This window comes from Podarcis vaucheri (genome assembly GCF_965113315.1).
Source record: "Podarcis vaucheri genome assembly, chromosome: 3".
NCBI classification, from domain to species: domain Eukaryota; kingdom Metazoa; phylum Chordata; class Lepidosauria; order Squamata; family Lacertidae; genus Podarcis; species Podarcis vaucheri.
Window position 1 is genome coordinate 3320871 of NC_138761.1, and position 21762 is coordinate 3342632.

Here is a 21762-nt window from a genome sequence, read left to right on the forward strand (position 1 = left end):
CTGGGTGCAAGGATGGAAGTGAAACCAGGTGCTTCACGGCATGCCCTTTTCGGCACCCGAGAAGGGGAACCCCAAAAGGGGATCCCCCCCCCAGGCAAAGTAAAGCCCCTTTGCACAGCCCAAGCACACCTTGCGCAGCGGAAATGTCTGGTATGTCATGCCTGCGGCTGAAACCTCGCAGACGGCTGTCACTTTTCATATCACTCAGAATCCGTTAGCAGCCAGCGTTCCCCAAGCTGGTGCCCTCCAGATGTTTTGGATTACAACTCCCATCAGCCCCAGCTGGGTAGTGGAAAACATCTAAAGGGCACCGGGTTGGGGGAGGCTGCAGTACCCGAACCAGCTGCCTCACCCTGCCTGTTCAGAAAACATTCTCTTCTTCGTAACACTGGGGGCTCAGTGAGTAGTAAGAGCTTGGTTTGAAGCTGAACGGTCTCAGTAAGGGGTCAGCAAACTTTTTCAGCAGGGGGCCGGTCCATAGCTGTCAACCGTCCCTTATTTGGCGGGAAGCTCCCTTATCCCAGCGCCGTGTCCCGCTGCTGTCCCTTATTGATGATGCCCCTTAAATTTCCCGGGTTTCAAAGGAAGCAGCTCCTCTCCCTCCCTCCTTGCCGGCCAGGGAGGAGGGAGGCTCCAACTGTGTTGCTTGGCTGTGTTGCTCACCCAATAAGGAGTCTAAGAACAACTGGGGGGGGTGGAGCTTGCATGCCTTGTGCCAATCAAATCGGCCGTGTTGCCTGGGGACTCGCCTTTGCTCAGCGCTTCCCAGCGGAGAGGTGACGGTGGTTTTCCTTGCTGCATCCCCTTTGCCGGGTTGCTGCGCTGTGGGAACCACCGCTTGAGGCTTCGTTTGGCTGCTGGATGGGCTTTCTGCCTTTAGCTTGGAGGGGCTCAGAAGTTGAACATAACCAATGCCCTGAAAATCCCTTATTTTGGCTGCTGATCCCTTATTTTCGAGGCTGCTGGTCCCTTATTTTCAAATCTGTAAGTTGACCGCTATGGGCCAGTCCACTGTCCCTCAGACCTTGTGGGGGGCCGGACTATATTTTTTGGAGGGGAAATGAACGAATTCCTATGCCCCACAAATAACCCAGAGATGCATTTTAAATAAAAGCACACATTCTACTCATGTAAAAACACGCCGATTCTCGGACCGTCCGGGGCCAGATTTAGAAGGCGATTGGGCCGGATCCGGGCCCCAGGCCTTAAGTTTTCCTACCCATGTTCTCAGTGATGTCCTGGGTGCAAACCTCTTCACGATTTAGGCTCTAAGGCATGAGGAAAGCTGCCTTTCCATCGGAGGGTTTTGCAAATTGCAAAGCTTCCCAGCTGGCCCTGAACTCCACCCTGCAGCCACAAGTTCCAGGTCTTGCTGTCCATATTCCCCACCCGCAAAGGAAGTTCGGTGTTGCAAAATTTCAGACAGTGTCTGGTGCACTGTGGGAAAGGGCATTTGTTGCCCTCGCCTCGTATGCGGCAGGACTGACATGGCCAGAAGTGGGGCAAAGTTTATTTCTTGTTTTAAAGAGGTTAGGTGGATGATCTATGGGCTCCATGTAGACTCAGGCTGGACAACGGACAATTAATTTGTGGAATTAACTGTGCGGGTCGCTCTTTTGTTTAGATGCCAGTTTAGACGGAAGGGAATAATAATAATAAACAACAACAAGAAGAAGACAATCCCCATGCCTCAAAAGCACCAGCGAACTAATAATAATAATAATAATAATAATAATAATAATAATAATAATAATAATAATAATTTATTTATACCCCGCCCATCTGGCTGGGTTTCCCCAGCCACTCTGGGCGGCTTCCAAAAGAATATTAAAATACTGTGATACATCAAACATTAAAAGCTTCCTGAAACAGGGCTGCCTTCAGATGTCTTCTAAAAGTCTGGTAGTTGTTGTTCTCTTTGACATCTGGTGGGAGGGTGTTCCACAGGGAGGGCGCCACTACCGAGAAGGCCCTCTGCCTGGTTCCCTGTAACTTGGCTTCTCGCAGGGAGGGAACTGCCAGAAGGCCCTCGGCGCTGGACCTCAGTGTCCGGGTAGAACGATGGGGGTGGAGACGCTCCTTCAAGTATACAGGTAAAGAGACCCCTGTAGGAAAACTCTTGCACAATCTGCTAGATGTGCTGTTTCAGGACCCAAAGCGATGTCCAGGCATTGTAGAGACCTGCTGGTCAAGGAGGTGTGACTTCATGGTTTCTCCTATGCTTGCAGGTGAAGGAAGACTGGAAGTACGTTGCTGGAAGTATACAGTACCGAGGCCATTTAGGGCTTTAAATTGCCTTCAAGTCTCTCTTGTGTCCTTCTGCACTGTGGGAAACAGGAAGCCGATCCAAAAGAGCAGGGGGAGATGGCTTCCCTTTAGGTTCATAGCCCTGTTTAGGGAAGCTTTTAATGTTTAATAAACTATTGTATTTTAATATTCTGTTGGAAGCTGCCCAGAGTGGCTGGGGAAACCCAGCCAGATGGACAGGATGTAAATAATAAATTATTATTATTTTTATTATTATTATTATTATTATTATTATTATTATTATTATTATTATTATTTTCATTCACTTCTGCTGCCATGGCAGAGGGTTGGACTAGAGGACCTCGGGGTGCCTTCCAGCTCTGTGGTTCTAGGATTCCAGGAGGAGGCAATGGATCTAAAATCAATTCAAGCACACCTGGGATGTGGGTGGTGCTGTGGTTTAAACCACAGAGCCTAGGATTTGCCAATCAGAAGGTCGGCGGTTCGAATCCCTGCGACAGGGTGAGCTCCCGTTGCTGGGTCCCTGCTCCTGCCAACCTCGCAGTTCAAAAGCACGTCTAAGTGCAAGTAGATAAATAGGTACCACTGCAGTGGGAAGGTAAACGGCGTTTCCATGCGCTGCTCTGGTTCGCCAGAAGCGGCTTAGTCATGCTGGCCACATGACCCGGAAGCTGTACGCCGGCTCCCTCGGCCAGTAAAGCGAGATGAGCACCGCAACCCCAGAGTCAGCCACGACTGGACCTAATGGTCAGGGGTCCCTTTACCTTTACCTCCGCCTCCTTAACTGGTCCTCTTCATATTTCTGCTTCTTCCAGCTCCGGAGCGAGTACATGCAGCTGTATGCCAGCAAAGTGAGCGAGGGCATGGCCCTTCAGCTGGGCTGCCTGGAACTCAGGTAGGTGGGCTTGCTGGGGGGGGCGGGGGGGAGGTTACACCGAGCTCATGAGCTTCTGGGTTACACCATCTGCCTGCCTGCCTCTGGGGTTACACCATCACAGAAAACTTGTCGCTCCTGCAAAAACACTGACCTGTCCCCTACTCTGCAAGGGAACTGGGCGAGCGGGAGGAAGGGAGCATTTCGTGTCTGCAGGGAGCCCCCAAAATCATGTGTGGGAGTTTGAGGGAACCCAAAAGAAAGTCAGAGAGGCCGAATAAGTACAGGAGGGATGCAGCAGAAGGAAATTGGGCCCATTTAGGATTGAGTGTCGCCACAGTGGTGCAGAGAGTTATTCCCGTGTGCGTCTCCAGAGCAATTTCAGAAGCAATGCTTGCAAAACCCAGTTGCTGTGGGGCATATGGTCGGCCCCTGTGAGGACAGTTTGCTGGACTAGATGGGACTCCTTTGGCCTGATCCAGATAAAGGCTCTTCTTATGACCTTATCATTGGCACATGGATTACACGGTGCTCTGTTCTCACATAAGCTTCTTTTTTGGCGATCCCTCGTAGCCAAGTAAGATGGTCTTCCATAAACAGTGTCTTAACAGTGGGTCCATAAGTGACTGTGGAGGCCAATTCTGGATCCACACGTCCTTCCACAGTGGGGACATTGGTTTCCGGGTGGGAGTTGATCCTGGTGAGGGTTTGCCAAGCGCACCTTCCTCTTAGCACGTTTCTCCCTTGTGTCCTGGGTTTAAGTTTGGAATAGAGTAGTTGCTTTGGAAGACGATCATCAGGCACAACATGACCAGTCCAATGAAGTTGATGTTGAAGAATCATTGCTTCGACACTGGGGATCTTTGCTTCTTCTAGTACACCTGTGGGGAGCCATAACATTATTTGGAAATGTGGGGTCCATGCCACTCCTTTTCTTCTCCCAAGCATTGGAGATCTACGTTGCGCACCAGGGAGAATCTGCAAGAGTGCAAAACCCTCTGGAGAGTTTGTGACTTTCAAAATTCACATGTCACAATATTCACCAAAAACTCTTTTTTCCCCAGTGCCAAAATGTGAGGTTTCCCAGCATCTAGCTTGATTTTGGCCACCTTCTACCTCAGTGCTCAGACCCTCCCATTGGGGCAGCCCATCCCTTGAAGACACAGCCCAGGATTTTGATAGTGTTTTTTAAAATCTAAATATGCGGATGACACATTTGCAAGTTTCATTTCTTGCTTTGTTGTTGTTTAGTCATTTAGTCGTGTCCGACTCTTTGTGACCCCCTGGACCAGAGCATGCCAGGCACTTCTTGCTTAGATCTAACTTATTTTCCGTCCTGCAGGAAGCCCCATGTGGCAAACAGCAAAAAACAAAACAATCAAAAACAAAAGGGGTGTTTTGGGAAATGAGTTTGTGTATATGTATATTTTCCAAGTATTTTTTAACAGTCTCAAGTCTCAAGTATAATGCGGGACGCAGGTGGCTCTGTGGGTTAAACCACAGAGCCTAGGACTTGATGATCAGAAGGTCGGCGGTTCGAATCCCTGCGAAGGGATGAGCTCCCGTTGCTCGGTCCCTGCTCCTGCCATCCTAGCAGTTCGAAAGCACGTCAAAGTGCAAATAGATAAATAGGTACCGCTCCGGTGGGAAGGTAAATGGCGTTTCCGTGCGCTGCTCTGGTTTGCCAGAAGTGGCTTAGTCCTGCTGGCCACATGACCCGGAAGCTGTACGCCGGTTCCCTTGGCCAATAAAGCTAGATGAGCTCTGCAACCCCAGAGTCGGCCACGACTCGACCTAATGGTCAGGGGTCCCTTTATCTTTATCAAGTATGATTAACAAAAGAAAAAGACAGCTACAAGATTCCCTTGCACCCTTAGACCTCCCTCCACCCTTCCATGGTTTCCATATTTAACATTTCTTGCCGCATATTTTATATCCTCCATATTTTCCATTTAATTCTTACAGCTTATGGCTCTTAGCTCATGAGTGTTCTTTAAGTCCTGTTAAAGAGCTCAGCTGTTTACAGTGGTCTTCCAAATGCAAGATAAATTTCTTCCAGTCTTTATTAAAATCTTGGTCTTCCTGGTTTCTGATTTTCCCAGTCGTTTTTGCCATCTCAATGTAGTCCCATCAGTTTAACTTGCCATTCCTCTCTGGTAGGGACCTTTCCATCTTTCCATCTCTGGACCCACCAGTATTCTGGTGGCTGTTGTTGCACCCAAAAGATCACAATGGGTTTTTGCACTAGATTTGGAATTCTCCTGGATCACAAACACCAAGGGAAGGGGAGGCTTGGCTTCAGGGCCATCAACAGAGAAATCCCAATTAGTTATCCCTGCAATCTGAACCCACCTGACTGATGCAACCAGCACACTCCTTTCCCGTCTAATCTGGACCATCTCTTTCTCTCCATCCCCAGGAGGTTCTACAAGGACATGCCTCACAACGCTCTGGACAAGAAATCCAACTTTGAGTTCCTGGAGTAAGTAGACAACATTCTTACATGTGTGCAATTTCTCCTTGAGTCTCTTTGATTTTTTAGATACAAAGTCGAGCCCTTGGTGCATCTACTCTGCCCAAGTAAGTCTGATAAACGTCATTTGGAACACTGGCCACCTTTCCAGTTAGGAGTTTGATCTGGCCTTCCACAAATTGTTGTGCAGATCTTTTTTTGTTGGAAGATTAAATAAGAAGAGTTTGTTTTAAGAGCCTCTGCGCATTCTGTGTCGAGCTTAGGGGTCTGCTCTTGTTGTCGCCATTTCACTTTGGTACTTTGTTGTTCAGTTAGTGCCTGCATGTTATCAACTGCTAAACTGTGGACCTCTTTGGATAACTGGGTTATTTGAGAGGCAACACCTCTAATTTAGGGACGCGGGTGGCACTGTGGGTTAAACCACAGCGCCTAGGGCTTGCCGATCAGAAGGTCGGCGGTTCAAATCCCCGCGACGGAGTGAGCTCCCATTGCTCGGTCCCAGCACCTGCCAACCTAGCAGTTCGAAAGCACGTCAAAGTGCAAGTAGATAAATAGGTACCGCTTCGGTGGGAAGGTAAACGGCGTTTCCGTGCACTGCTCTGGTTCGCCAGAAGCAGCTTAGTCCTGCTGGCCACATGACCCGGAAGCTGTATGCCGGCTCCCTCGGCCAATAAAGTGAGATGAGCTCCCCAACCCCAGAGTCGGTCACGACTGGACCTAACGGTCAGGGGTCCCTTTACCTTTAGAAGTGAGGAATAGAAGTTCCCCCGAAATGTCTGCTTTATATACATTATTTACACAATGGGCCCCATGTGATTTGCTAATTCCGTGATTCTCCTGTAGGCCAATCAGGTTGCGGATTCACTTCCACCTGGAGCTGGATTGGGTGGCTCCTGCGGACCAATCGGACTGCTGCATTCTGATCCTATTGTTCTAGGACCAATCAGAGTGCTGCATTCTGAATCCTATTCAACTCAGTACACAACAAGCCCTCTCTGCTTTCTCTTTCCCAGGAAAGAAGTGGGTCTCGATCTGTTCTTCCCAAGGCAGATGCAGGAGAATCTGAAGGTGAGAAGTGCCTTGGATGTCAAAAATGTTCACAGACTCATTGGAAAGGGCCCTGAGGCTCATCCAGTCCAAGACATCTCAGCCAAAGCATCCATGGCAGATGGCCAGCCAACCTCTGCTTCAAAACCTCCAAGGAGGGACAGCCCTCAATCTCCCAAGTGTCTGGGATGCATATTAGCTTTTGGGGGACTAAGCGGAGAGGAAAGTCCTTGTGAGATGTTGCACTCTCTTAGTCTCCCCAAGCTTCATGATGGCTTCACATTTCACCCAGCCCTTGCCAAATGAGTACCTTCCAGAAGTTTGGGACTACGTCAGCCCCTACCAACACAGCCACTGTGCTGCCCATAGGTTACTGAGCCAAGTTCTTGCCTAAAATTACATAGCCTGTAACTACTTGAGTGTAGGATACCTTAGGGACCACCTGACCCCATAGATCATAGCCCAGAGCCTAGGACTTGCTGATCAGAAGGTCAGCGGTTCGAATCCCCGTGAAGGGGTGAGCTCCCGTTGCTCGGTCCCTGCTCCTGCCCACCTAGCAGTTTGAAAGTACGTCAAAGTGCAAGTAGATCAATAGGTACCACTCCGGCGGAAAGGTAAATGGCGTTTCCGTGCGCTGCTCTGGTTCGCCAGAAGCGGCTTAGTCATGCTGGCCACATGACCCGGAAGTTATACATGCTCCCTCAGCCAATAAAGCGAGATGAGTACCGCAACCCCAGAGTCATCCGCGACTGGACCTAATGGTCAGGGGTCCCTTTACCTTTACCTGCTAGTGGTCTCTATGTGTCCAGCTGAAGCCGTGCATGCAGTCTTGTGGGCTCAATTCTGCGGAATTCCCTCCCATTTGGGATCAGACAGGCCCCCTCCCTGTTGAACATCTGGTACCCAATGAGGAAGACCTTTTCATTTTGGCTTGTTCCAATTTTCTGAATTTACGGTTGGTTAGTTTCTTTGAGATTTTTTAAAAACATGTATTTATTTATTTATAGCACAACAAAGTATAGTAACAGATGCCATATACAATAAAAGTGCAAAGTGCTATCTAGAACTGAATGTATAGGAACAGATTTCCATACCAATGTGAAAAATAATAAATGAATATCACATGGTTCTGGGTAATGCAATCGGGCTTACATTATCCTGTACGTTATTACTCCAGTATGTGATTAAAAACCTGCCCTTCCCAGTTCAAAAACCGGGCTCAGGGCGGCTAACAACAAATTTAAAACACTTAATTGTAAAAGCAGCATAAAATACAGTATAAAAACATGAATAACAATAAAATTCAAAGTTCAGAAATCAATTGAGGGAAAATCCATCTAATAAGCATTAGATAATCCCCAGGGCTAGCTGGCTGAATTGGTCCTACTTGGGCCAGCGAGGAGGCCAGGGGATAATTAGCTGTGGGATCCCAGAGCGGGTAATCTTCATAAAAGGGGAGGGGGTGGGAAGAGAGGGGAATAAAAGATCAGGCTGAATTCAAATTAAAGGCCAGGTGGAATAGCTCTGTCTTACAGGCCCTGCGGAAGGAGGTTAAATCCTGAAGGGCCCTAGTCTCATGGGACAGAACATTCCACCAGGTCGGAGCCATCACTGAAAAGGCCCTGGCCCTGGTGGAGGATAATCTAACTTCCTTAGGGCCCGGGACCTCTAAACTATGGTTATTCATGGACCTTAAGGTCCTCTGCAGGGCAGACCAGGAGAGGCGGTCCCATAAATGCGAGGGCCCGAAGCCACAAAGGGCTTTAAAGGTCAAAACCACCACCTTAAACCTGACCCTGTACTCCGGGAGCCAGTGCATATAAACTTCGCCATGCATACTATGTCCCAGATCCATTCTCTCAGGGATGGTGTCCTCTTTTTTCTCTCAGTTTTGACAAATAACTCTGGCAGGGCTAAGAAGCACCACATTTATCCCGTCCTCTGTTAGTGCCGTTTCTTTGACTTAGGAAACCTAGATGGTTTCACGGTTCGTTTTAACAGGCTTCACCTTTCCTGTATCTCCTTTGCAACCGGATTGTAGGCTGCTTAGAAACCGTGGAACGAACTGGTGCAGAGATCTTGAAAAAGAAGAATATTTATCAAAACAACAAACCATTCTAAATTGTAATTATTAATTTTCGGGACTTCCCATAGTCTGGAGCTTGAAGCATATCTCCAAATCTCAATCCTGCCTCTCGTCGTTATTTCCAAATCTCGATTTTTCACACTCTAAACTTCTTTGTCTCTGGCTCTGCAGTTCTCAATCATGTCAGAAATCATATAATTTATCTTTTTTTTATTTTAGCTTTTTGTTTTTATTGGGTTATGATTTGATGTGTTAATTGGATGTATTTTATTGGAAAATTAATAAAAACTATTTAACCGAAAAACAACAACAAACCGTTCTCATCCTCTGCTTTGCTCCCCGCAGCCCAAGCAGTTCCGCAAGATGATCCAACAGACTTTCCAGCAGTATGCGCTCCTGCGGGAAGACGAGTGCATCTTAAAGTTCCTCAGCACTCTGTCCACCATCGCCAACATTGACCAGGAGAGCTACCGCTGCGACCTGATTGTAAGTGTTCAGTTGCCTCTTCCCACCTTCCTTCAAGCCGGGCTATGGCTCTGTTTTCTCCCCATGTGTCTTGAAATATCCTCGGAGTCGAGAGTGGATTTCATGCTCTTTATTCAGCTCATAGTGGTGAGGAGGAGGAATGGAAGTTCACCCAGAATGTCTGCTTTATATACATTATTTACACAGTGGGCCCCACATGATTGGCTAATTCCGGGATTCTCCTGTAGGCCAATCAGGTTGCGGATTCACTTCCACCTGGAGCTAGATTGGGTGGCTCCTGTGGACCAATCAGACTGCTGCATACTGAATCCTATTGTTCTAGAACCAATCAGACTGCTGCATTTTGGATCCTATTCAACTCGGTGCATAACATGTCTCAAATCACATTTGCTCATTGCATCAGTGCAGTTGGATCGGCAAGTCCTAGGCTCTGTGGTTTAACCCACAGCGCCACCAGCATCCCATAGTAGCACCTTAGAGACCAGCTAAACTTAGTTGGTCTCTAAGGGCTACTGGAAGGAATTTCTTATTTTGTTTTGACTACAGCAGACCAACACGGCTACCTACCTGTAACTAGGGTATAACAACTTAGAATTACCAAAAAAAAATGTTTTTTGGACTATTCTCATGATTGTGAACTTACCTTGTTTTTGTACTGTAGTTACCAGCTTTTTTTGCTTTTTTACCGTTGTTAAAAATGTGTTTACAAAAAAAGAATATGTGAAGAATTCACGTGCAAAAACCGATCGTCCAGGATTTCTGAAACTCCTAAACCTAACTGAACTGCCGAAGGGAATTATGGGAGTCTGAACCCGGATTCCACTTTGTTATCAATGGGGGACACTTGACCAGGGTTTGTGAGCATCAGGAGAGCACCCCAAAATGACTTTCCTCTCTTTTCCCTTTTCCAGCAAGGATGGAGCATCACAGTAGACCTGGTGATCGGGCCAAAGGGCATCCGGCAAATGACCAGCAAAGAAGCAAAGGTAAGGCATTTGAGAGCCAGTGTGGTGTAGTGGTTAAGAGCGGTAGTCTCGTAATCTGGTGAACCGGGTTCGCGTCTCCGCTCCTCCACATGCAGCTGCTGGGTGACCTTGGGCCAGTCACACTTCTCTGAAGTCTCTCAGCCCCACTCACCTCACAGAGTGTTTGTTGTGGGGGAGGAAGGGAAAGATTCCGCTTTGAGACTCCTTCGCGTAGTGATAAAGCGGGATATCAAATCCAAACTCTTCTTCTTCTTCTTCTTCCATAAATGCACCAAGGAAAAGGCGTTTTCACGCACTCTTCAGCATCCCTGTGTGATCCCTCTTTGTGGTTTTGCTTTGTGGCCTGGCTCCGTGAGAGTCAGAATGCATGCTATAAATCAGGCATTGGCAAACTCGGCCCTCCAGATGTTTTGGGACTACAATTCCCATCATGCCTGACCACTGGTCCTGTTAGCTAGGGATGATGGGAATTAAATGAAAGAAAGAAAAGAAGAAAAGAAAAATAAAGTAAAAGTAAAAGAATGCATGCTATATGTGACTAGCCTCCAGCAGCACAGATGTGGAAAGCCTGCCTGCACCCCTAACTCATCCCCTGTTGAAATCAACAGATGTTAAGTTATTAACTGATTTGAATGAGTCTTCTCTGAGCGTGCCTTAGTCAATGCGGGTGGCGCTGTGGTCTAAACCACTGAGCCTCTTGCGCTTGCTGATCAGAAGGGTGACGGTTCAAATCCCCGCGACGGGGTGAGCTCCCTTTGCTCTGTCCCAGCTCCTGCCAACCTAGCAGTTCGAAAGCATGTCAAAGTGCAAGTAGATAAATAGGTGTCGCTCCGTCGGGAAGGTAAACGGTGTTTCCGTGCGCTCTGGTTTCCGTCAGTGTTCTGTTGTGCCAGAAGCAGTTCAATCATGCTGGCCACAGGACCCAGAAAGCTGTCTGTGGTCAAACGCCAGCTCCCTCGACCTGAAAGCGAGATGAGCGCCGCAACCCCATAGCCGCCTTTGACTGGATGTAACCGTCCAGGGGTCCTTGACCTCTTAAAAAGGTAAAGGTAAAGGGACCCCTGACCATTAGGTCCAGTCGTGTCCGACTCTGGGGTTGCAGCGTTCATCTCGCTTTACTGGCCGAGGGAGCCGGCGTACAGCTTCCGGGTCATGTGGCCAGCATGACTAAGCCGCTTATGGCGAACCAGCGCACGGAAACGCCGTTTACCTTCCCGCTGGAGCGGCACCTATTTATCTACTTGCACTTGGACGTGCTTTCAAACTGCTAGGTTGGCAGGAGCAGGGACCGAGCAACGGGAGCTCACCCTGTTGCGGGGATTCGAACCACCGACCTTCTGATTGGCAGGTCCTAAGCTCTGTGGTTTAACCCACAGCGCCACTCGCATCCCCTCTTACCTTAAGTTAAAAACCGATTTGAATGAGTCTTCTCTGAGCATGCCTTAGTCAGATACAACCTCTGCATTTGACCCAGCAGCTTGGCTTCTGCCAGAGGAAAGAGCTAGCGAGCAAAACACATTGTCAAGTATGCTGTGTGGGTTGATTTTGGGGGCTTCACCGCAGAGCCTCAGGCTATCACACTGCGCCCACTTTTACCTGGGAGTAAGCACCTGCGAATGCAGCAGGACTTTGTAGTCATATGTAGGACGCACAGTAAATTTTCATCTGCAGGATTTAGAAGCGAGGATGGGTGGGCATGAGTCAGGGTGCTGATGTTCTGTCAGGCTCATCCATTGCACAGCACCCACCCACCCAGACTTCACTGATCGCTGTTGCAAATGAAAACTCCTTTGTTTGTTTATGACTCACTGCAGCCCACCTGCCTGGCCGAGTTCAAGCACATCAAATCCATAAAGTGTTCCGCCGCAGAGGAAGGAAAAGCTCTCTTGCAGCTGGGACTGACGGGCAACCCCCAGGTAAGAAGGAAGGAGGAGGCATTGGGGAAATAATGCGGAAATTTATTATATATGGGGAAATGGCTTGTGGGGGTGGGGGGAAACGTATCTGGCAAACGTGCTGGTGAAACTGGAGAAATGGGCACTGAAATATTACTGCTGAATTTTGTAGGACTTTTATTATTATTGATATTATTATTATTATTATTATTATTATTATTATTATTATTATTATTATTATTAATTTATTCCCCAGCCACTCTGGGTGGCTCCCAACAGAATTCAAAGCACAATAAAACATCAAACATTTAAAACTGTTGTAGAAATGTGGCACAACAAATGTATTCTGCCCGTTCACTGAGGTCCAGCGCTGAGGGCCTTCTGGCGGTTCCCTCGCTGCGAGAAGCCGAGTTACAGGGAACCAGATAGAGGGCCTTCTCGGTGGTGGCGCCCGCCCTGTGGAACGCCCTCCCAGCAGATGTCAAAGAGAAAAACAACTACCAAACTTTTAGAAGACATCTGAAGGCAGCCCTGTTTAGGGAAACTTTTAATGTTTAATAGGTTATTGTATTTTAGTGTTTTGTTGGAAGCCGCCCAGAGTGGCTGGGGAAACCCAGCCAGATGGGTGGGGTATAAATAATAAATTATTATTATTATTATTATTATTATTATTATTATTATTATGACAACAAAAATGGAAGGATGAGAAAGTGAGGATGACAACGTGGGCAGATGCGTCCTTATCTACCTCTCTCTGTTCAAGGAGAGAGATTGAGATGGGCAATCTGGTGCCCTCTAGCAGTTGCTGGTGTAAAACTCCCACAATTCCTGATTATAAACCATGCCTGGTGCTGGCACTGATCTGGAAAACTCTAGCCACAGCCCATGGACTCTTTGGTCTTCTCCCCTAGGCTGACAAACAGACACCCTCTCATTATTATGTTTTGCTTTGCAGTCCTTGGCAATCAAAACAGTCTCTCTTGCCGAGGCGGAAAACATGGCGGACTTGATTGATGGCTACTGCAGGCTGCAGGGGGGGTTAGACACCTCTCTCATCGTCCGTCCCAACAGAGGTGAGAAAGCAACCCCTTGAGCTTGGCCAAGCCTTAACATCTTCACCCGAGGCCATCTTCCAAGTCCCACCACCATCTGAGGTTGGGCAGTGTGTGTGTGTGTGTGTGTGTAGGGAGTCTTCTTGGCTGTGACACCTAGTGGGTGGAACGCCCTTGCCAGGCAAGCCTTGCCCAGTGCCCACTCTGAGATGTTTCTAGTTGCGTGTCGAGACCCCGCAACCACCCCCTCACAAAGAATAAGACACCAGGACACAGATATTAGGTTAATGTTATTGGGCAAATTTTGGCCACAACTTTATTGATTGCAGACCGTGAGCGGTATTGGCTTAGTTTATAGCAGCAAGCCAAGTGGAAGATCTCCGGCTCACGCCAGTGTTTAAATTGTTCCTGGTCACGCCCCCCAGCCACCGGATTGGCCGGCTGGCACTGACGTGGTCAGGATCCCCCGGGCAATGGGGGACTTTGCCCCCCGCCCCCGGAGGAGAGGTGGTGGCCAAGCGGTCCACCGCAACTCCTCCCCACAGGTAAGTGGAGCGGATTTCCAGATGACCTGTGCTTGCCTCCAGGTGCAGCCCTGATCCAGATTTGTTTGCACAAAGTTTGCGCTTGACAGGCTAGACCACATCACCATCTAGTGAACCCAAATGTCCTATGTGAAAAGAAATTTGCACTGGGAAGTGCAGGATAGCAACCGCCAGATGGCAGTGTCGTTACAAAAATGTTGGACGAACAATTCCTGCTCCATCTGAAAGCTCCCTTTTTATCTGCCCAGATATTCCAACATCGCACACAGCCGGCTTTGATTGCCTTCTTGTGGTCTATCTGGTTTACTCAGCGGAGACCCTGCTGAATTTTATTGTATTGCTTTGTTCTTATACCTGCCTGTCCTCCTGGGAGGAAGTGCTGGAGGGCAGTCGATAAATCCTGTAAATAAATAAACCTTCAGTGAACGTGCAGCTGGCAGTGAAGAAAGGTTGCAGCATTTAGGACTTTTTAACTTAAAGGAAAGGCAAGAAAGAGTCGACGTGGTAGAAGTTTATAAAATTGAGCGTGGCGTGGAGAAAGCAGACAATCTTTCCCTCCTTCCTCATAACACTAAAACTCATGAATATTCAGTGAAGCTGAATGTTCAAAGATTCAGGACAGATCAAAGGAAGCCCTGCTTCCTGCAGCATGTGTTAGACTATGGAACTCCCTGCCACCGGAGGCAGTGATGGCCAACAACATAGATAGCTTTAAAAGAAGATTGCGCATCAAGGTCCCCGAGCCACCCCAATAACTCACACCACTCACACATCAATTTTTGTTTAAGGTTTTTGGCATGAATTTGGCCACAACTTTATTTAAATACACACACGTGAGTGGTTGCTTAGGCATTGGTTACGACTATCTGTCGCCACGCCCAGGGACAGAACTGACTTCCGTATTCCAGCGGAAGCCAGTCAGGGAAAACAATATTGGGGAGAAATGAAGCTGGGCATCAGTCCCTCACTTCTCACCCTCATGCCCCCGGGGGCTTGCACGGCCCAAGTCCGATGCCAGGGACTAGGATGAAAGGGATGGCAAGCCCCTGGATTCCTTTAATGGAATTCCCTTTCCGCACCACCATTGGAGGGGTAGGCACTTACCCCTCCACCAACCAATTTTAACCAATGCCTAACCGCCAACCTTACAAGTTGTGACGACTTGCTACGCAGTAGGCAGAAACCAAATGGCAACAGCCAATCAGCCAAATGGACAAAATTCCTACCAGGCCCCTGCCTCAAAGCAGACGACCCCATGGCAGGCATAGCAAGGACAATGAACCCCCCCTTTTCAGGGAGGGTGGGTGGGTGATCCAGTGCACACAGCCCAAGAGGAAGCCCCTATATTTAAGCCCTCTGACCCCTCCCACCAGTTTGCAACATAACAAACTCCCCAGAAACACACTTTTGCCCAATCACAGCTCCTGGCCAAATATTAGCCAAAACAACAGTGGGGTGGTCTTTAGGCCCCCACCGCAACACGTGTTCTCTGTTACGGAGAACACGCTTTAGATAAATTCATGGAGGAGGAGGGGACTATGGCTGGATGTTGTTAACCAGGATGGGCACCACAGTTCAAGAAGGACACTGACAAACTGGAACGTGTCCAGAGGAGGGCAAGCAAAATGGTCAAAGGCCTGGAAACGATGCCTTATGAGGAACGGCTAAGGGAGCTGGGCATGTTTAGCCTGGAGAAGAGGAGGTTAAGGGGTGATATGATAGCCATGTTCCAATATATAAAAGGATGTCACATAGAGGAGGGGAGAAAGGTTGTTTTCTGCTGCTCCAGAGAAGCGGACACGGAGCAATGGATCCAAACGACAAGAAAGAAGATTCCACCTAAACATTAGGAAGAACTTCCTGACAGTAAGAGCTGTTTGACAGTGGGATTTGCTGCCAAGGAGTGTGGTGGAGTCTCCTTTTTTGGAGGTCTTTAAGCAGAGGCTTGACAACCATATGTCAGGAGTGCTCTGATGGTGTTTCCTGCTTGGCAGGGGGTTGGACTCGATGGCCCTGGTGGTCTATTCCAACTCTATGATTCTATGATTCTATGATTCTATGATTCTATGGCTCTACTTTGGCTCCACAGTTGGTGGCTACTGAATACCAGTTGCTGGAAACCACAGGGAGGAGATAAAATTATTGTGCTGAAATCCAGCTTTTCCTTTCGGGCATCTAGTTGGCCACTGTGAGAACATGATGCTGTTCCAAGATGGTCCATTGGCCTGATCCAGCACGTTCTTCTTAGGTTCATATGAAAAGATCAAAAAGGGGGCCTTGATGCCTTTGTTTGTAATTGCGTGGCGAGTCCCCCCCCCCAGTGGAAATAATGACACATGACACAATTATTAAGGTCAATGGGCTAAATAAGGCCACAACTTTATTGGTTACAGGTGATGAGCGGTATTGGCTTAGGCATTGGTCCAGGAACGTTGGTGTTCCTGCCCACCTTTAAAAATAGGGGTTAACCCTTTCTCCTCAGCATCCTGTTGGAACTCCCCCACCCCACCTCCCCCCAAAATGTTTGCATTTGTGAGGAAAGCTCCCCTCCTATGCCTATGGGCAATGGCAGGTTCAATGGAACTGCCATGTTCAGGGGGAGTCTATCTCTTAATATTGGGTTGTGTGGCTAGTTCGCGACCGCCCCAGGTGGAAATAATGACACATGACACAATTATTAAGGTTAATGGGCTAAATAAGGCCACAGCTTTATTGGTTACAGGTGATGAGCGGTATTGGCTTAGGCATTGGTCCAGGAACGTTGGTGTTCCTGCCCACCTTTAAAAATAGGGGTTAACCCTTTCTCCTCAGCATCCTGTTGGAACTCCCCCACCCCACCTCCCCCCAAAATGTTTGCATTTGTGAGGAAAGCTCCCCTCCTATGCCTATGGGCAATGGCAGGTTCAATGGAACTGCCATGTTCAGGGGGAGTCTATCTCTTAATATTGGGTTGTGTGGCTAGTTCGCGACCGCCCCAGGTGGAAATAATGACACATGACACAATTATTAAGGTTAATGGGCTAAATAAGGCCACAGCTTTATTGGTTACAGGTGATGAGCGGTATTGGCTTAGGCATTGGTCCAGGAACGTTGGTGTTCCTGCCCACCTTTAAAAATAGGGGTTAACCCTTTCTCCTCAGCATCCTGTTGGAACTCCCCCACCCCACCTCCCCCCAAAATGTTTGCATTTGTGAGGAAAGCTCCCCTCCTATGCCTATGGGCAATGGCAGGTTCAATGGAACTGCCATGTTCAGGGGGAGTCTATCTCTTAATATTGGGTTGTGTGGCTAGTTCGCGACCGCCCCAGGTGGAAATAATGACACATGACACAATTATTAAGGTTAATGGGCTAAATAAGGCCACAGCTTTATTGGTTACAGGTGATGAGCGGTATTGGCTTAGGCATTGGTCCTAAACGATTATATCCGACTCCAGTGCGTCTGCTTGAAGTCTGGGAAGGGTTAACCACCAGTAGGGGGAGTCCTGCTGATGCACATCAACTAGGAACTCCCCCGGGGTCACTGATAGGGGGCGTGCCTTAGGCCCTCACCTCCCTAGGTTTCGGACAGGGCCACACCCCCCCGGAATCCTTTATCGGACTACCCTTCAATATGCGGGGCAGGTGACGGCGCTTCCTCCCCTCTTTCATCTACAGAACTATACCAATGCCTAACCGCCAATACCAAGAAAGTTGTGACGATTTGCTATGAGGCAGGCGAAACCCAAGTGGTTGGTGCCAATTTGCCAAGTGGAAAAATTCCTACTAGGCCCCTCAACAGCGACCAACCAAGGTCCATGGCAAGGTCAAGGAATGAAAACCTTATAGGGTGGAAGGGTGGGAAAAGCAGGAACAGCTGGCAGGCGGGAAAGAGGGAGATCCCTGGCCACGCCTGCCTTAAATAGGGCAGGCCACACCCTCAGAGCCAGCTGATTGGCTGGCCAGGGGGTGACGCGGCCGGGGATTCCCCCCATCGCCCGAGGGCTGGGCTCCAGCTGCCGCGCACATGGTGGGATCGTGAAGCCCACAACTCCACATCCTCCGAAGGGCGGAAGTGGCTTTATCAGATAATGGGCAAGCGCACACTGTGTTTCATCAATGCTCATGGTCCCTCATGGAACATGTGCAGAGGAAGGTGACTGAGATGATCAAGGGTCTGGAAACCAAGCCATATGAGGAACGGTTGAAGGAGCTGGGTATATTTAGCCTGGAAAAGAGGAGACTGAGAGGAGATAGGAGAGCCATCTACACAAAGCTTAAGAGCTGTCACGTGGAAGAGGGAGCAAGCTTGTTTTTTGCTGCTCTGGAGGGTAGGACTCGAACCCATGGCTTCAAATAACAAGAAGGGAGATTCCGACTAAACAGCAGGAAGAACTTTCTGACAATAGGAGCATCTTCAGCAGTGGAACAGTCTCCCACCAGAAGTGGTGGACTCTCCTTCCTAGAAGGTTTGTAAGCAGAGGTTGGGTGGCCATCTGCCATGGATTCTTGAGCTGTGATTCCTGCCTCAGAGGGGGTTGGACTAGATGACCCTCGGGGTCCCTTCCAACACTACGATTCTATATCAGTAAGAAGGTGGGCTGGCGTTGTCAGGCCATGAATGCTCCTAGGAGGCTGTGCAATTGACTGTTCCAGAATCCAGATTAGAGATGCCTCGTGTTTGTTTGGTGGGGAGGATAATGGGACCGAGCAAACGAACACCTGGGCGAAGAATGGGATGGAGTAAGGGAAATCTACTAGTCCCTGGTGATTTGGAGGCAAGAAAAGAAGCAAGCGAACCCATCTGCCAGCAGTAGCGAGATGGGGAGGCTGAGCCCAAGCTTTGAGTTTCGCATGTGCTCCATAGCTGTCAATGTTTCCCTTTTTTTAAGGGAAATTCCCTTGTTCCGAATAGGATTCCTCACAAGAAAAGGGAAAAGTTGACAGCTATGATGTGCTCTCTTGATGTTCCTTTCCCTCTTCTTTCTCCACAGACAATGATAAGAGGATCAGCCTGCCACAGGTCCCAGTACAGTAAGTATGAATCCCTCTAACCCATAGTTACCAGATTTTTTTCAAGGAATCCAGGGACATTTCCTTTTTCTCTTTACTTTTACTTTTGTTTAATTTCATGCTTTATTATTTTAGGAAAGGGTTGCCCAGAGTTCTTGCCCTTTTGGGGGGGGGACCCCAAAGTTGTCGGGCGTGCATCTAGACACCAGACAGGCAGAGAAGCCCATCTGTTTGTTGTTGTTGTTTAGTCGTTTAGTCGTGTCCATAGCTGTCAACTTTCAGATTCGAAAATAAGGGATCAGCAGCCTCACCTGTCCCGGGGACTGTCTACGGAATATCTAACAATGCAGGATAGTAGCTGGAAGCAGCGGGAAACGGCACTGGAATAAGGGAATTTCTCACAAAAAAAGGGAAGGTTGACAGCTATGGTCGTGTCTGACTCTTTGTGACCCCATGGACCAGAGCACGCCATGCACTCCTGTCCAGGTGGGCGGGGTATAAATAATAATTTCTTATTATTATATATCATTCACCGGAGAGTCTTTCTACCCTCAGGCACATAGAGGAGAGGAGGTCCACGCTGAGAGAGAGCTTCAGTGGGGGTGAGTTGAATCCTGTCTTCCTGCCATCCGATCCATGAGGACTATCTGTTTCAGGAAAAAACAAAATGAATTGCAAGCCGAGCCAGAGAGAGCAGCTTCGATCCATCTGAAGCCACTGGAGGAGCACTTTTTCAGAGAGTCGGTGGAATTACGGAAGCATAATTTGTGCCCACCCAAATCCTGTTGTCCTTCTTCCACCTCTGACCCAATAGGTTGCACAGGTTTACAAAGCATTACGAATTCTTGCCAGATCTTGTTTGGCTAGAGGCAATAACGAGGGCAGAAAAACCCACGTACATGTCAGAAGAGATGATGCCTCTCTCTCGCCTCCTTCAACTTTTTTGTTTTATTTTCCTATTTCTATTCCACTTTTTATTCAAATAAATCCCAAAGCGGCTTACAAACAAAAGATAAAAATAACACAACTCTTTTTGGTGTGTTCTTGAGGGGCAGGTGGTTGTGGGGATGCCCTCATGTTTCCGGCCTGCCTCCCATTTTATATCAACATGTAATTAAAATACACAGTGGAATAATATTCAAACCACCCACAATTAAAATCTGCCCCCACTAAAACAGCTTAACAATTAAAACGGGCTGCTTTGTTCCAGATTCTGATATTTATGCCGAAATTCCAGACGAAGCATCCCGGCCGAAATCTGGAGGTAGGTACAACTTCTGGACCACTTGCGAATTAATTCTGTCCTCTTAGGAATGAATTGAGGCACAGGAGAGGTTGACTGGCTCCGGCATCCGTTCCAGGGGTGGCTAAGGGGGTGCCCTCCAGATGTTTGAGGACTGCAGCTCCTATTGCACCTGGCCATTGGCCAGGCCAGCTGCTTTGGCTGATGGGAGAAGGCATTCGACAGCATAGAGAGGGTAGCATGTTAGCTACCCCTGATCTCTACCTATGTGGTTCACAAGAAGAGGCCATATCACAATGTAAGATGCAAAGCTTTCAATGAATTTTAGTGGCTTCTCACAGGAACAATTTCTAGACCGTGGGGACTGGGTAGGGCAGGGGCAGTCCCAGTAGGAAATTTCCATCGCTAGGCTAAATGCAGAAAGCCGTGCAAGACGGTTATACCTCGGGTTGAAGTAGCTTTGGGATGAATATTTTCGGGTTGCGCTCTGCGGCAACCTGGAAGTAACGGAGCGTGTTACTTCTGGGTTTCGCCGCTCGCGCATGCGCAGACGCTCAAAATGACGTCACGCCAATGCACGGAAGCGCCGAATCGCAACTCGCAGACCCGGGTTGTGTTCGCTTCTGGATGCGAACGGGGCTCCGGAACAGATCCCGTTCGCATCCAGAGGTACCACTGTATTTTTTTAAGCAAAAATGTAGTGCAGAGCTCAAAGAAACCAGGATTTTCAGTTTGCTGAGTTCTGGCTACACAGAAACACACATCTGGCAACTGGAGCTAAACATCTCTTTATGTATTCCTTCATTACATTTACATTCCACCACCCCCCCCCGCCCAAGATTTAAGTTGTGGCATATTTGGTTCTCCCTCTCCTCATTTAACCTCCACAACAACCCTGTGAGGTAAGTTAGGCTGAGATACAGTGACTGGGCCTCGGTCGCACAACGAGCTTCATGGCTAAGTGTGGATTTGAACCTTCTTCTCTAAGGTCCTCGTTTGACACTTCTACTATTACTATACCAGACCACACTGACACGCAGGGGAGATGGCAGAAATGGCCGTTTGCCCTACATATTGGTGATGGTGCTTTACAACAACCCTGCTGTGGGATGTGGCACACAAGGGCAGTCAAGTACAACATTCCTAGAGTGAACATGTTTACACATGGGGAGGAATGTTTGTCCAGCCAGCAGGTCAACTTCCTGTTTCCTTCTGGGCTGGGACAGACTTCCTCTGCATATGACTAGAGGTGTGTGTGGCCTCACCTGTGCAGGTAACGACAAAAGCACAGGGCAGGGCAGCCATCTCTCTCTTTTTGACTACATGCATTGAAGAAGCAACATCTGCTTAGCCAAAGATGCTCTCTTGGCTTCCAAGAGAGGACAAAGGGACTATCTCCTTATGAGATAGTTTCCAGGTGTATGTTACTTTTCTAAGCTAAGTCTGCCTTCTGGGATCCGATTGTGAACAGAATGTGAGTGAGTAAACTCTTTTTATACTTTTATAGAAGACTGTGTCGTGTCTTATCTCTTATGAGGGAATAAGGGGAAAATACCAGAGCAGTTATTATAGAGGCTTTAGCGAGCCTGAGCAAATGCATCTGCTGCGAGTTCAAAAAGGGGAATGTTACTCTGCTAAATTGTGAACTTGTTAACTTATTATTATTAACACAAGTTGGAAAGTTGGAAAGGCTATAATCGAACAATATATCCTCTCCTGCATCCCTGAACATTCCCACACCTGCGAGGTGGCCAGTAGGATTATTGCCAAATTGCAAGTGGGCAGTTAAGGTTTTGAAAGAGAGTCATTTGCATAAG

General features: G+C 48.2%; 1 protein-coding gene across 6 annotated transcripts in view; it reads left to right on the plus strand.

Annotated features, from left to right (window-relative positions):
- PTK2B (protein tyrosine kinase 2 beta) overlaps nt 1-21762 on the plus strand; it is a 120089-nt gene that overhangs the window by 66755 nt on the left and 31572 nt on the right. For all 6 annotated transcript variants that reach the window (XM_082217382.1, XM_082217385.1, XM_082217386.1 and 3 more), the window contains 10 exons: nt 3084-3163; nt 5562-5624; nt 6629-6683; nt 9094-9234; nt 10146-10220; nt 12035-12136; nt 13071-13188; nt 18684-18723; nt 19258-19304; nt 19913-19966. In XM_082217382.1, coding sequence (XP_082073508.1) covers nt 3084-3163; nt 5562-5624; nt 6629-6683; nt 9094-9234; nt 10146-10220; nt 12035-12136; nt 13071-13188; nt 18684-18723; nt 19258-19304; nt 19913-19966 — 775 coding nt within the window. The remainder of the gene's footprint in view (nt 1-3083; nt 3164-5561; nt 5625-6628; nt 6684-9093; nt 9235-10145; nt 10221-12034; nt 12137-13070; nt 13189-18683; nt 18724-19257; nt 19305-19912; nt 19967-21762) is intronic.